Source organism: Stigmatopora nigra, chromosome 12, assembly GCF_051989575.1.
Source record: "Stigmatopora nigra isolate UIUO_SnigA chromosome 12, RoL_Snig_1.1, whole genome shotgun sequence".
Classification (NCBI taxonomy): Eukaryota; Metazoa; Chordata; class Actinopteri; order Syngnathiformes; family Syngnathidae; genus Stigmatopora; species Stigmatopora nigra.
The window spans coordinates 4,935,116-4,947,990 of record NC_135519.1 but is presented as its reverse complement, the minus strand read 5'-3'; the positions used below and the strand labels follow the sequence as shown (position 1 = coordinate 4,947,990).

The 12,875-nt window shown below is 37.0% G+C and overlaps 1 protein-coding gene across 1 annotated transcript in view; it reads left to right on the top strand.

Moving 5' to 3' along the window:
- macrod2 (mono-ADP ribosylhydrolase 2) overlaps nt 1-12,875 on the top strand; it is a 223,478-nt gene that overhangs the window by 155,403 nt on the left and 55,200 nt on the right. Inside the window, exon 8 of the mRNA XM_077730134.1 lies at nt 1,959-2,032. Within this exon, the coding sequence (XP_077586260.1) occupies nt 1,959-2,032 (74 nt within the window). The remainder of the gene's footprint in view (nt 1-1,958; nt 2,033-12,875) is intronic.

Genomic DNA, 12,875 nt, shown 5'->3' with positions numbered 1-12,875 from the left:
AATATTTCAAGAGCTTTGAGACAGTTCTCACTGAATTTATTCAATGTAGTCCTAAAACATTTGGGAGCCAGATGTTCTATTATGATTACGATACATTCAATATGCCTGAGCCTAATTCAATTTTTTTTTCCTCAAACATTGCACAAATGCAGTTCATCTAACACATTTTTCCCCACTTTACTTTATTTTATGATAGGCTTTTCCTCGACAGCTGGTTCTGCTTTTGTTTCCATGATATTTTAATTTTCCTCACATCTGCTTACCGATATTGCACGTTTCACATGGTGTTGGACCCAACTGGAACACACTGAACTAATAGAGTACCGCAGTTGGAAATATTATTCATGATTCTAATACCAACTGTGACACTTATTTCAAAGCCAATATACAGAAAAGAGAAGGGGGACTTTGAGGATTAGAGAATTTAGCCATGTACGTGTTTGAATGATCTGCAATTCACAAATAGAGCCCTGGAGGATGCTGATGCTTGGTGTCGCAATCGAAAATTCATGAAAAACAGGACAGCAATTTCAGTCCGTCTTAAACCACAATCCAACAGGCATTAGAATCTGGCAAGTAAACATGCAGAAGCATAATTCTGTCTGAGTCAAAAGCTCAGACAAACAACCACAACAAGCAATGGTTGGCCGAGGCAGAAAATGTTGGGATTTACTGTAAATTTGATTGTACATACCCAATACAAGACAAGTTAGGTTTAGGTGTTATGAAACATAGTATTACACAATGGGTATTGGTGTGTTACACTTCACACCAGTGTTGGCGGTGATACACCAAAAAGCTGTTTGCCAACCGCTAATAAATTATCCCCAGGAAACAAGAGGTGTCCAATGACCTACAAATTCATGTCGCATGATAAATTCGGTTCTTAGCACTGAGTTCTTTCACCCGAGTTTCTAAAATCTGAGTACATAGTAAATTATCTGAAAATGCGAAGCTTAATGCAGCCTCAGAACTAAAATGTTGTTCCTGCTGGCTGCCATGCTTCAACCATCCTTATGTAGAGGAACGCAGTATCACATATTTGTCTCTCTTTGTGTAACTCAACTTCTCCTGCAAGCCAGACTGGAAAATAAAGGGCGAGTGACCAAAAAGAACACATGGACAGAATCAAATGTATAGTTCATCTTTGAAGTCTAGTCCTAAAGTTTGCAGAGTGGTTTATATATTGTCTTGGACCTTTAATAATGTGAGTGTGAGATGACATCACTCCAGCGGTGTTAGGATTGATTGCTTTCGCTTAACCTTTTTTTCTTCACATGTTCCTTAAAATGTCCTTCCAACACTTGTAAACTCGTTTCATAGGTCATGCAATGTTGTACCAATGACCATGACCCAGGAAGAGAAACATATCTTAGAAAGTAACCTGTGCAATAACCAACTGGCTATGCTGGCAGTATAGCCCTTGTACCAGTTGATTTGGGTTGAAATTGAGGTCTTGACCCCTGTGATTACAGCAAGATAGTGTTCGCTGCAATCTCTGGTTCCCATCCAGGGCTTCTCATGAGAAAGTGTGTGCATTTTGGTTGGTTGCCTTCTAATTATTTCTTGTAATACAGTGTCTCATTTTTCATGTTTTCACAATTCTGATCAGTGTTTCAATGGAAGTTATAAACCACTGTGCTGGTCAATTTCTGAAAAGTGAAAGGTGGTATTCAGTCCTTGCACTGGTGAACTAATTCTTGGGAAACTAAGTTTTTTTTGTTGCAGCTTTGACTGACATGCAACAAGTTAGACAGTACCAAATAAAGGCAGATATTGTCAAAGTATTATGTAGCCTTGAGGTTGAAAGTCACTGACACTAGAGAATTACACCAAGACAATCAATACCATAGACAGTGTATCATGTCTTCAAATAATTTTCCACCTGTAAAACATTATACAGTAAACATGGTCTGTTTTCACATTTTCATTCATATTGATTGTGTTTCTTTTTATAGGGTTTCCCAATGAGCCAGCCAGTGACATCGCCCTGAACACAGTTAAAAGTTGGATTGAAGAGAATCCCGATACGGTAAGACATGTTTTTCTTCCACTCCCTGTTTCATTGAGTCATTGCTAATAAGCATAACTGGACCACCACACTCCTACAAAACATTAATTTCCACGGGTGCTAATATTTGATGACATCTCATCCTTCTGCGTCGCTTGATCAAACATCAAGTTTTGAGGTCTGCATTTTTTTGATCAAATTAAAAGCCAGGGTGAGGCTAATCAGACTTTCAATGGTCTGTCAGACTTTCAATGGTCTGTTGACTCTTAAATTGGTCTTGGCTGTGGAATGTGAGCAAAGCCAATAACATAAAAACATCAGATGGAAATCTGTGATGGATTTTTGTGTTACATTAATTAGTCAAGTCTCAACCTGTCTGGACATGGCAAGTATGGGCAAATTTCTTGGTTAACATATCTCCAGTGAGTTCCATGTGGAATTTAATGACATAAGCAATTGCATAATGGTTTTTAATTCCATAAAATATTGGTCATGTGGGAGGGAAAATGCCCATTTAGGTGTGAGTGTTGGTAGGATTGGTTTTATGTCTATATGTAACCTACAATTAAGTAACAGCCATCCAACTGTGTTATTACCTCAGGCCTAAAATCATCTTGAGGTAGCACTTTCATAAGAATTTACATTTTAATCAACAATGGTGCATAGTGACAGATGGAGTGTTTACATTTTGTTGCAGAACAAATATGTACCTGTCGGTTCCTATTGAGAAAGGCAGTACATCACCTGGGACTTGTGTTCATTCAATGATCGAAAATGCAGGTGCACTGTCAATTTAGACCCTAAAATATAATCTGCTTTTCGGTAAACAAAAACCTCCTGGCATCTATTCCATTCCTCATTGGTTTATAGTATGCAGCATTGTTACTTCAAGTAGCAGGAATATAAATCAATCTTTAATGGGACGATACAATTTCACCGCCTTAAACATTTGCACTTCAGTAAGATTTACACTGGAAAGCTAATGTTGCCAATGTCCACAGAAGCGATTCATTTCAGGGCGACATAAAGGCTTTTGATTGGGGGAAACATGCCATTGTGGCTTAAAACCTGTACAATAGACTGGCAGAGGATTTGACACACTTGGGTGGCAGAGTCCATTCCCTTCTCTGTTCTGTGTACTCAATATGCATCTCAATTCTGTTGTTTGTTAGCCGTTTTTATTACATTGATCAAGTAGGTCACAGCAATATGAGAGCCTCCAAACACTTACAATGTGTTTGATGTTTAATGACGTGGTTACCAGTGGCAGCTGGTCAAACAGATAACATTAACCACTGACTCTCATAAATGCTAAACATTCGTAGCTGGTTATCATGCGAGACAAAGACATTGCTGAAGCAGGGAATGAAATTCCTGTATCAAACAGTATATAGAGTTGTGGTTAAAACGTCTCACCTTCCACACTTAGATCCGTGTCGGACTGTATTTTTTTATGGAGTATCATATTTGCATTTGCCTATGCTTGGGAGGTCGCCTCCAAGATGCTACAGCTGGTGTATTGAAGTACTTCCTTTATATTCAATTCAGTGAAGTAACATAATATATTTCAAAAGGAGATTGTTGAGTGGAAATGGATAAGAATTGGTTAGGTGAAAGTTGATTGAATGAATCCAATGTTTACAAATTCAATGATGTTTTCAAAAGTCAGTATAGCTTTATGTAGTAATAATGTTTTTACTACAAATGGAGGGTTAAATAATGACGCCTGTCATGTCCGTTTTATTCCCTCACATGGCATGCTGTCCAAAATTTAATATATCAGTCCATCTTTGAAACCATATTTTATATATTTTTTTATTTTTAGCACCCACTGGCATAACCTCTACGGGCCTTCACTGGTGGTTTCATTAAGACTTTGCTGTCCTGCAGTGATGTTGTTGCTTCCACGGGAGTGGAATTGAAAAATAGAGAACACTGTGTGATTGATTAGCTTAAAGTTTATCGCCTCTGCCAGCATTCTAACACTGATGCACTCACCAAAGAGCAGCAATGTCACACGCAGGCTTCCATTGTGGAAGAATAAATGGCATCTCTGTGGCAAGACCCTTTAATCTAGAGAGACCTGAGTGCAGGAATGGTTCTTTAGATCACAATAGATGGAAGAATGAAGGGGTTCATTCTGTGCTAGGCCACATGCAACATAATTTGGGGCATGGTGGAGATTTCTCTTTTCAAAAATGGAATGATTTGACAAGCCAACACTCCCCTGGTTATAGATGTTTTTTCCCCAGTTTTCTCATCTAATTTACTTTATTTCTGTTGTATATTAGTTTCATTTTTGGATGAAAATTTGATCTGAACTTGTGCTCTGGTTGTCAAAGCAGTTTAATGAAGTGTGTCAACATCCTAATAGATGTCATTACTGACTTAGTTTTAAATCTCGTTAAAAACTTTAATCAGCTCTGATACCCATTTCCATCACAATCATGGAAAAAATAAAAAGTGGAAATGTTTGTCTGTAATTCGGCTTTGTAAAATGCACCGTTTTTGCATTAGTTTGTGTATTTTTTTGTTTTGTTTTGTAACTGTACCCTTAATATATTTACAGCACTCCAGCAGCAATCTAAAATGCCTTTCCTTTTTTTTCTGCATGGGTGGTCTGCTTCTCTATGTGAAGTGCCACAAGACATATGCTGCATATAGTAAATTTGTAATTCCCCGTGAGGGATTAACATTCCACGCGGTCTTAGTTTTGAACCAAACTGAAAACTAATTTGTCAGTTTTCCCCATGAGGTTTTGATCGCTAGGTGTAAATGAAATGAAAAGCAATGTTCAGAGACCACTATCCTTTTTAGAATGTTCTGACTTACCACAGGTTGTTTGAGGATCTGCACAGTTTAGTTTGATCATTAAACCTTTACGGCAGGCAGCTCGAACGTGTTCAGGCCGTTGATGATGAGCTCTATCCAAGGTGAACGTTTACTGTGTTCTCTCTTGCAGGGAACACAACGTGGCTAAAAACCTGTTAGACTATATTGCAGATATTTCATTTGGAAGTAAAGCCAAGATGTCAAAAAGTTTTGTATACTGTATATTTAATGGGAAAATCTTTATCTGATTTTCATCTGTGAAGTACTTATCATAAAATGCGCTTCCTTTTCACACAAGTAACCAAAGATATTTTGCTAACATATTTTCTTGCAAAGATTATGTTGTGGTGTTTTATTAATAGGGCTTTACATACTATACATCTTGTCTGGGAGTGATTTAAGTGATTTTTCGCTAGCGCCACCAATAGCAAAAAAAAAAAAAAAATAGTGACTATAAGTCAAGTGTCATACACATACAAATACGCCAAAAATACTACTAAGGTCAAATTGGGTTGATTGATGGGTAGATGAGGGAATACATTGTACCTCATTAAAAAATGTTGCAGCCACTTATCAAAACTATAATGTTTTAAATATGTATATAGTGAGAAAAAATATATATTGTTATTGAATAATCTTTAAAACAATAATTTGAATGTACTTTATATCAGTAATTGGGGATATATAGTATATTAATCTATTTATTTTTAAGGGAAAGTGGATATTTATGTATGTTCATCTTCATGTTTCTGTCAGCTCTCAAAACCAGGAAAGTGTATGCCAAAGGGTGTCTGTCATGTGTGTGTGCCAATGGCCCCGTATTCCCCCCATGCATGCCCCAAGGATGCTGATGCATCCCTACTGATGGTTTGCGCAACTGTCACGGCGTTCAAAGCCAGTGCAGCTCTTTTGAAGTGTGCGTCTACGCCCTTTGAATTTTAGGGCTGTGACTAGTAGCATCAGGCAAATATGTTCTGATCCACAATTGAGAGTAGGACTAAATATTTGGCTCGCCATCCACACACCATGAGGGATATATCTGAAAAGTCAATCAGATCTCTATTTTCTAATGGAGGGTCTGTAGATCTGTACATATTTTTTTTACTTCTTAATTTGGTGTCAGCCAATTACAGCGTTGTGCTACACCCAATGCTTGTTATGTAGTAGTGTGATACACTAGTTACTAAGGCCAAAGGCAATGCAGGGATTTTATGGCTTTTATGATCTGAGGTTTTTATGATCTCCCTCATTCTGAATAATATGACGTGTGCTTTCTGATTCCCTTGACATCCACTTTGTGTGGTTAGAAGTGAAGCTTGCATTGGTTTGGGGATAGATTGAAGAAGATATGGATTCAATTGCCAAATGGATGCTGTTTAAAGTTTTCTAAAATGTAACTTTGTAGCGCTTTGTGCTATCTGCAGATGAAAAGTGCCTTTGATTAAGTGTGTGTTCGCTAGAAGATAAAGAAGTTTATCACAAACACTAAATGTGACAGTATTTTCAACATTTATCGGAAAAATATTTGATTGCACCCTTGAGTGAAATTTGGCAGAGATTAAAGCTTTTATCTTGCCATCATGTCCAAAGAGCAATGTGTTGCTTTGATAATAACAAAATGATTTTGTGGCTTTATAAAATGAAAATTGTAACAAGGGATAATCTGGGGAATTGTTTGTTTCGTAGTGGTCGATTTTTGTCTTTTGCCCTATGCCAGGCAAAAGAATAATGATCAGCTTTGTGCTTGATTCAGCAATAGTTTTTCTTTTTTATGGAAAAAAAAAGTTTCATAGCATTGTCTTGTAAATCATAAGTGAAATATCTGTAAATGTATCATTGGAAAGCTAACTTTTCTTAATTATAATGCGTTACTACGATTTATGTTTCTATAAATTACAAAAAAATAAGATTAACAACCACCATAGTCGATTAAGATTTTTTTTTAGTTTTGCTTTATTTCAGAAAAAGAAACTTCAAATACTTTAACAGTCCACTCTTACCTACTAATAATGTATTTCATGTTCTTATCCACGCTACTGTGGAAATTCTTTGGAACACAATCCATATTGAAATGCAGGGCAACCTCCACCTTTTCATTTAACCTTGACTTCTCCATTGAGGCTGGCCCACAAGTTTATATAAAAGACATGAAATCAAAGAAGAACAAAATACAACTTTTATCATTATTGAAGGTATGACAAGGACTTGTGACGTGCATCAAGACGTTAAAAATGTTAACATTTAAACTTTTATTCAAATATATATACAATTTGAAAACACGTGATTCAATGAACCTTCAGCTTTCGTACCATAGGATAAATTACACAAACAAGAACAAATGTTACATCTTTTCGTACTGTAAAATCTAGCGAGATATTGTATATCAAATCTGGAAAAAATAGGTTGTTTTAGTTTTTATTTACAGAAATTAAATAGTTTTTTGTAATAACATTTGGAATTATGAATAGTATTCACAATTGCCTGATGCTGAAAACAAAACAAAAAACCCAACTTAATGTCATTGAAGGTCAGTATATTTTCTAAGTTTGAGCAAATATTTGACTTCGAAAGTGCAAAAGATTCTTAATATTTAGCCTCCCCAATCCAGCTTCTACTGTATACCAGCAAGTCTGCTGATACAAGACCCACCCACTGCACAGCAATTCCAGATATGATGGCCTTTAAGTGCAGCTCCACCTCCACACTGGCTGTGCTGGAACGGGCTATCTTAATGACATGCTAATTGATTTAGTGTGGCGCAGATAACAGTAGGCTGGCACACCGTGATAAAACGAGAGCGGGTCGAGCCATTGGTTCAGAAGAGGACAAGAGACACATCAAAATCCAACCAGCTCCTCCACTCTCTTTGTACACAATGTTACACTCCTGCACCCCACGCTGATGCATGGAGACCTTGACTGTGGAGGAGTGTGTGGTTTTGTGTTTGTGCATACACAACTGTACTCCTTTTGTAATACAGTTAACCTAGTGAGTGCCACATCAAGCATATTTCAAGACGTCATCGTCAGCTTTTTAGCATTTCGCCTGACTTGTTTGGGCAATTCATTAATGAAGACAGAACTTGTCAAGGTTACTCCAATATCCTTGGCTCAACATATAATTTAAGTTTATAAGATGTATAAAAGCCATATAAGTGCCCTGTTTTGACAAGATACATTTTTGTAGGTGTTAAGGATACATTTGGAAAATACATATGGTAAACTCAAATTGAAATAGTGCATTTTTTAATCAATGGAAGGCAACAATCACTTAATAGTTTGCAACAGTTTAACTATGTCAACTACATGTAGAAGCTGTTTGACAATTATTTAAACCCAATTTGTTCAGATTAAAATACTTAAATATATATAATTTACCACATCTCCCCTTCTCTTTCATAATATGAAAAAAAAAATGAAAATCCGACATAGGCATTGTATGCTACTACGCATAATATGCATAGTAGCCTTTGATTTTTAGTTTTTTTTTAATGTTAAACATGTAATACAAACCATCTTTTCTTCTCGGAAATGAGATTAGTAAAACTACATTCAATTTATCTACTTACCTTAAACAATTTCATTTTTAAGTCAACAAAGTATCCACTTGCCAACTATTGACAATCCAGGAATAAAACAAGTATATATTGTTAAAGTATCAAGTTCAGCAAAAAGTACATGGAGGGGGAAAAAATGCGTTACCACTTGCACTCTCATCCCAGCCATTAATTATGTTAGTCTATCTATAGCCTGCAGAAACAGATAGTGAATGAAAACCATTATGACCACTCCAACATCCTGTCACTCACTTGAGCTGATACTAAGGCATAGTGTCTGAGACATTCAAGTAACCTTGGTTTGCATCCAAGTTGTAAATGCTGCAATTTCAATTCAGCCTTAAACTCTACACCAAATCTACTCTCGGGTGAGCTTCTGTAGCAACTAGACCTGCAGGTCAGCGACTAATACCATATCAATTTTTCAATAGCGCCATTCAGCTGGTCCCTAAAGCAATGGGCTGTTTTATTATGCTGTGGATCGTCTCAGAGTGAATTATGCAGGATGTCTTGATATTTTTATTGCCACTTGATGAAAAGAAAGGGAACTTATCTTAACCAAAGTTTCCACTGTATTATAGGTGTAGTTTTGGCCATCATTATACCATTTTTGTGAGTAGAATTCCTTGTCAGTATAGCCTCAGTGGTGCATAGTTTTGAATTTGTTTTACTGTACTTCCAATTGTGAGTCACCTTCCACTGACCAAATGTATTTTTCCGGTAGAGTTGGAAACTAGCAGTTAAAGGAAATGGAGTAATCCTGTGGATTGTTTTCATTATTTCATGCTGCCACTTCCCGTTGTCTGACACAGGCTTGCATTAGTTTAGGTTGATAAAAAAATAGCCTTGTGTGTCTCTTAACCTGTGATGAATCCCTCACATTTTGTTACCGAATTCCCTTGTATAAAAACACTGAATTAAGTTCAGCTGGCTCATTAGAAACACGTGTGTTTGGGAAATAGAGGTACCACTCTATTTCATATTTGCTATTGAGTCCAATAGCAAATTGTTTGCATGGGCAAAATCATTGAAGCATTCAATAATTTTAGAAATATGGCAGTGGAAAATAGAAGGAAACTTTCAGTTTGCTTTAAGAAACACTTGAAGTGTCTCTTTCTGAGAGTCAGCAACAAAACTCTGAGGATTGGTGTTTTTTATTCATTTATTTCCAACCCAGACAACTTGGTTTGCCAAGTGTACATATATACATATTTTATAGCTCATGTCTCTGTCCCCTGTATTCCTTTATGGAGAACTCACAAGAAAGAGAAACCCTACCAATGTCGGAGGGTTTCGAGTATCCTCCGGAGGGGGGACGAGACGAGACCACTGCTGTGATTACCTGCGCTCTGGCTCTGTGATTGCACAGTCTCTGGCATGTTATTAAGGCGAATGGGTCATACATCGCACAACCTCGAAAGGGAATCAAATCAGCCTCAAAGCCATGCTTCAGGCGTTGGCGCATTTGAAAGTCAATGTTTTATTTCAAAGCGTACATTACTTGATCAGAGTAGGTTTTTGCCCAAGGTTGTACTCATAAACAAAGTGTTCCCCATTTGGAGTGGTTGATAAAGGCTTTACGTTTGTGTGGCTTAATGCATTTTATTTTAACATTCGTTCAATGGGTTGTTTTTTGGTATAAATATAACAGAAATTGTTATGTATTACCACTTTAAATATAAGCTGTAGTCCAAAGGTTTTAAAAAGTTTACCACCTGCTGCATTTGACTAATAAAACCCCCTCAAATATCATTTTAACTGTTTTGTGTGCGGATTAAAAAAAATGTAATTAAGCTAAATGTAGTAGCGTCTGAACAGTGGCCTTTCAACTGAGTATGATTTCATATTAAATTCCTTAATTTGTTATGTGTTCATCAATGGCTGGAGTGAGTTTGTTGATTTATTTTTTATTTTTTTATTTTCACCAGTGGCAAGCTTGAATAATAATTTTAGTTTTATTTCTCAATTTGCTATAGAATCTATTTGGATTCTTGTCGGATTCCTTGCTCTATTACAAATGGTATTTAACTTGAAAATATGAAATATGCCTTTTAGTGACCAATGAGTGTATTCACAAAACAAATGCTACATAGTTTTGCTGTTTAGTATCTGTAATAGTCGACAATTGAAGGTCATTAGAGGGTATTGCGTTTTTCTTCATGCATTCTTACAAGCTCATTTGTCCTTTTCTCTATCATCATTATGTATATGCCAAATATTTTGGAAATTTCCATAATACCTGCTAGAAAGGTTCATTTAATCCCAGTAGATGGTAACTCAAAATTCTACCAGGCGGATATGCTGAAGCTGTAGGCAGGTTTGACAAAGCTTGGAGACAAACAACTGTGTTTGTGCCAAATTGGTATGCAAATGCTCGATAATTAGACATAAAGGCTTACTTTTTGTGATGTTTATAACGGCTGTTTATGTTAACTAAGTAACCCCGACTTGAACTTTCATCAGAGCTGTCTCCACATTGCTTGCTACAAACATTCTCGTATATTTTATGCTCTCTGCTGTACCCCAGGCTGTCCCTGGTAATCAAAGGAGGGCAGCATTAATTGGTTGGCCCTGGCAAGACAGCAGGTGGCCTTGGGCAGGTCTTCACCTGCCCTAGGAAAGGTCAACACTCATCTACTCAATGGTCAACCAGCCTTCGTTTACCTGTGCTGCGTTGTTTCCCCTTAAAGAATTATTACCAAGAATGTCAAGGGACTGCACAAAGTCACTGCGGTAAAATGTGCTTAAAAATCCCATTTTCCAAACCGCAATGCAGCTATTTTCGAAATTGTCATGGCCATTCCATTGGCAATAATTACAAAAAAATGGATTTTGGCCTGCCTGGTTTCCATTAACTTATTTCACACAATAGTGACACTCCTGTTACTGTGACTGGCCGTCTCCGAGCGCTAGCATAAACATCTCGGACGAACAGCGTTTTGCCTGACTTGTGGCTGATGCATTCATCAAGCTGGTGCCAAGCCAATATCACACTGTCACAAGAGAGTGTGTGCCATTCTATCACCATGAGGGACTGACAAAACAAGTCCCTTTTCATTATATTCTCTAAGGCCAATGTCTCATATTGCTTCTCTGCTCCTTAGTCATTTTTATTTCGACTCCTTGCTCACGTAGACCCAGGTTCAGATACACAACCACTCCTATGCCCCCTTGGGCCCCCTTGTGTGCTAACTGAACTGAATTTGAGAATTTGAGCATTAGTTTTCTGGTAATGAAAGGAAGAGTGGCAAGTCTCAGAGAGATACCCAAGTATTGCTTTTTAGTAGGTTTCAATTTCAAATCTGTAATTGAACTGTTTCGCCCGCTTTCTCTGGAAATGACTGTGCGGCGCAATAAGATCTTGCCTAAATTCATCTTTCTCCTAAACTTGTTAAAGGGAGAGGCATGATTGCTCCCCAAGTTTATTTTTTATTTTTTTGCTTATCGCTTTGGACTTCCTATTTGTCATTCAAGCAAAGCATTTAAAAAGCTCTCGTCCTGCAGAGAGGTCCCCAGTACACTCCTGTGTTCTCATTGCCTGAAGCATGAATTGCTATTTATGTGCACAACTTGGCAGCACACCAGACTCTGTCCCTATTTCAACCGGCCTGACTTAAAAATTGCTGCTCATTTTAGTTGTTGTTGCTTCTCCATCTTTCACACCGATTATGTGTCGTGCAAATGCTGTAGAACTAATATTCCTAGTAACAAAGTAGCTAATCAATTCCTTATGCAAGTCTGCACAAGGTTTATTTGGTGTATACTAATGTAAATGAGTGCTTTTCTAGATTTTCTGTCACTGTTAAGATTAGAAATATAGATATTATTGATAAAACTAAGAGAATAGATGTAATTAATTTGAAAAATATTTAAATACACTCGCTATGGAGTCCAATTTAAGTATCCCTAGGCTTTTTCCCCCTGTTAAAAAGTGCTTTCATCAGTATCCTTTCAGATTTTTTTCCCCCTCAAGATTAAAAGCAAGTAAATTCCGTCCCCTCACTTGTAATTAATCAAATAAATACTCATTTTAAATCTCAGATGTGATAATTGTTACGTCTTTGAAGGATATAACTGTTTTGGGGAAGTATAAGTCATTTGCAAGCTTCTACAAGACCTTTAATACATTATATCGTTTGATTAATATAATAACATACTATACACACTGTATAAATAAGCATTTTAGAACAGCTGCATACACTATGCAACACTTTTGTCATTACACATCATGCCCGTTCTCAGGTGACTTACAGCTATGTTGTTTTTTGAAAAACTAAAGTGCATTTTGAAATGTGCCCCGACTTGCTTGGATCATCACAGATATTTCCTCACATGGTACGTAAAGAATGACATAGTTCTTGCATCTCATTTTACAAAGAAGACTAGAAAGAAAGAAATGTCTCTTATGGATATGTTGAGGGAGTCCAGTGTTTGATAAAAGGCAGACACTATTGGAAATGTGCTTCAGGGCTCAGT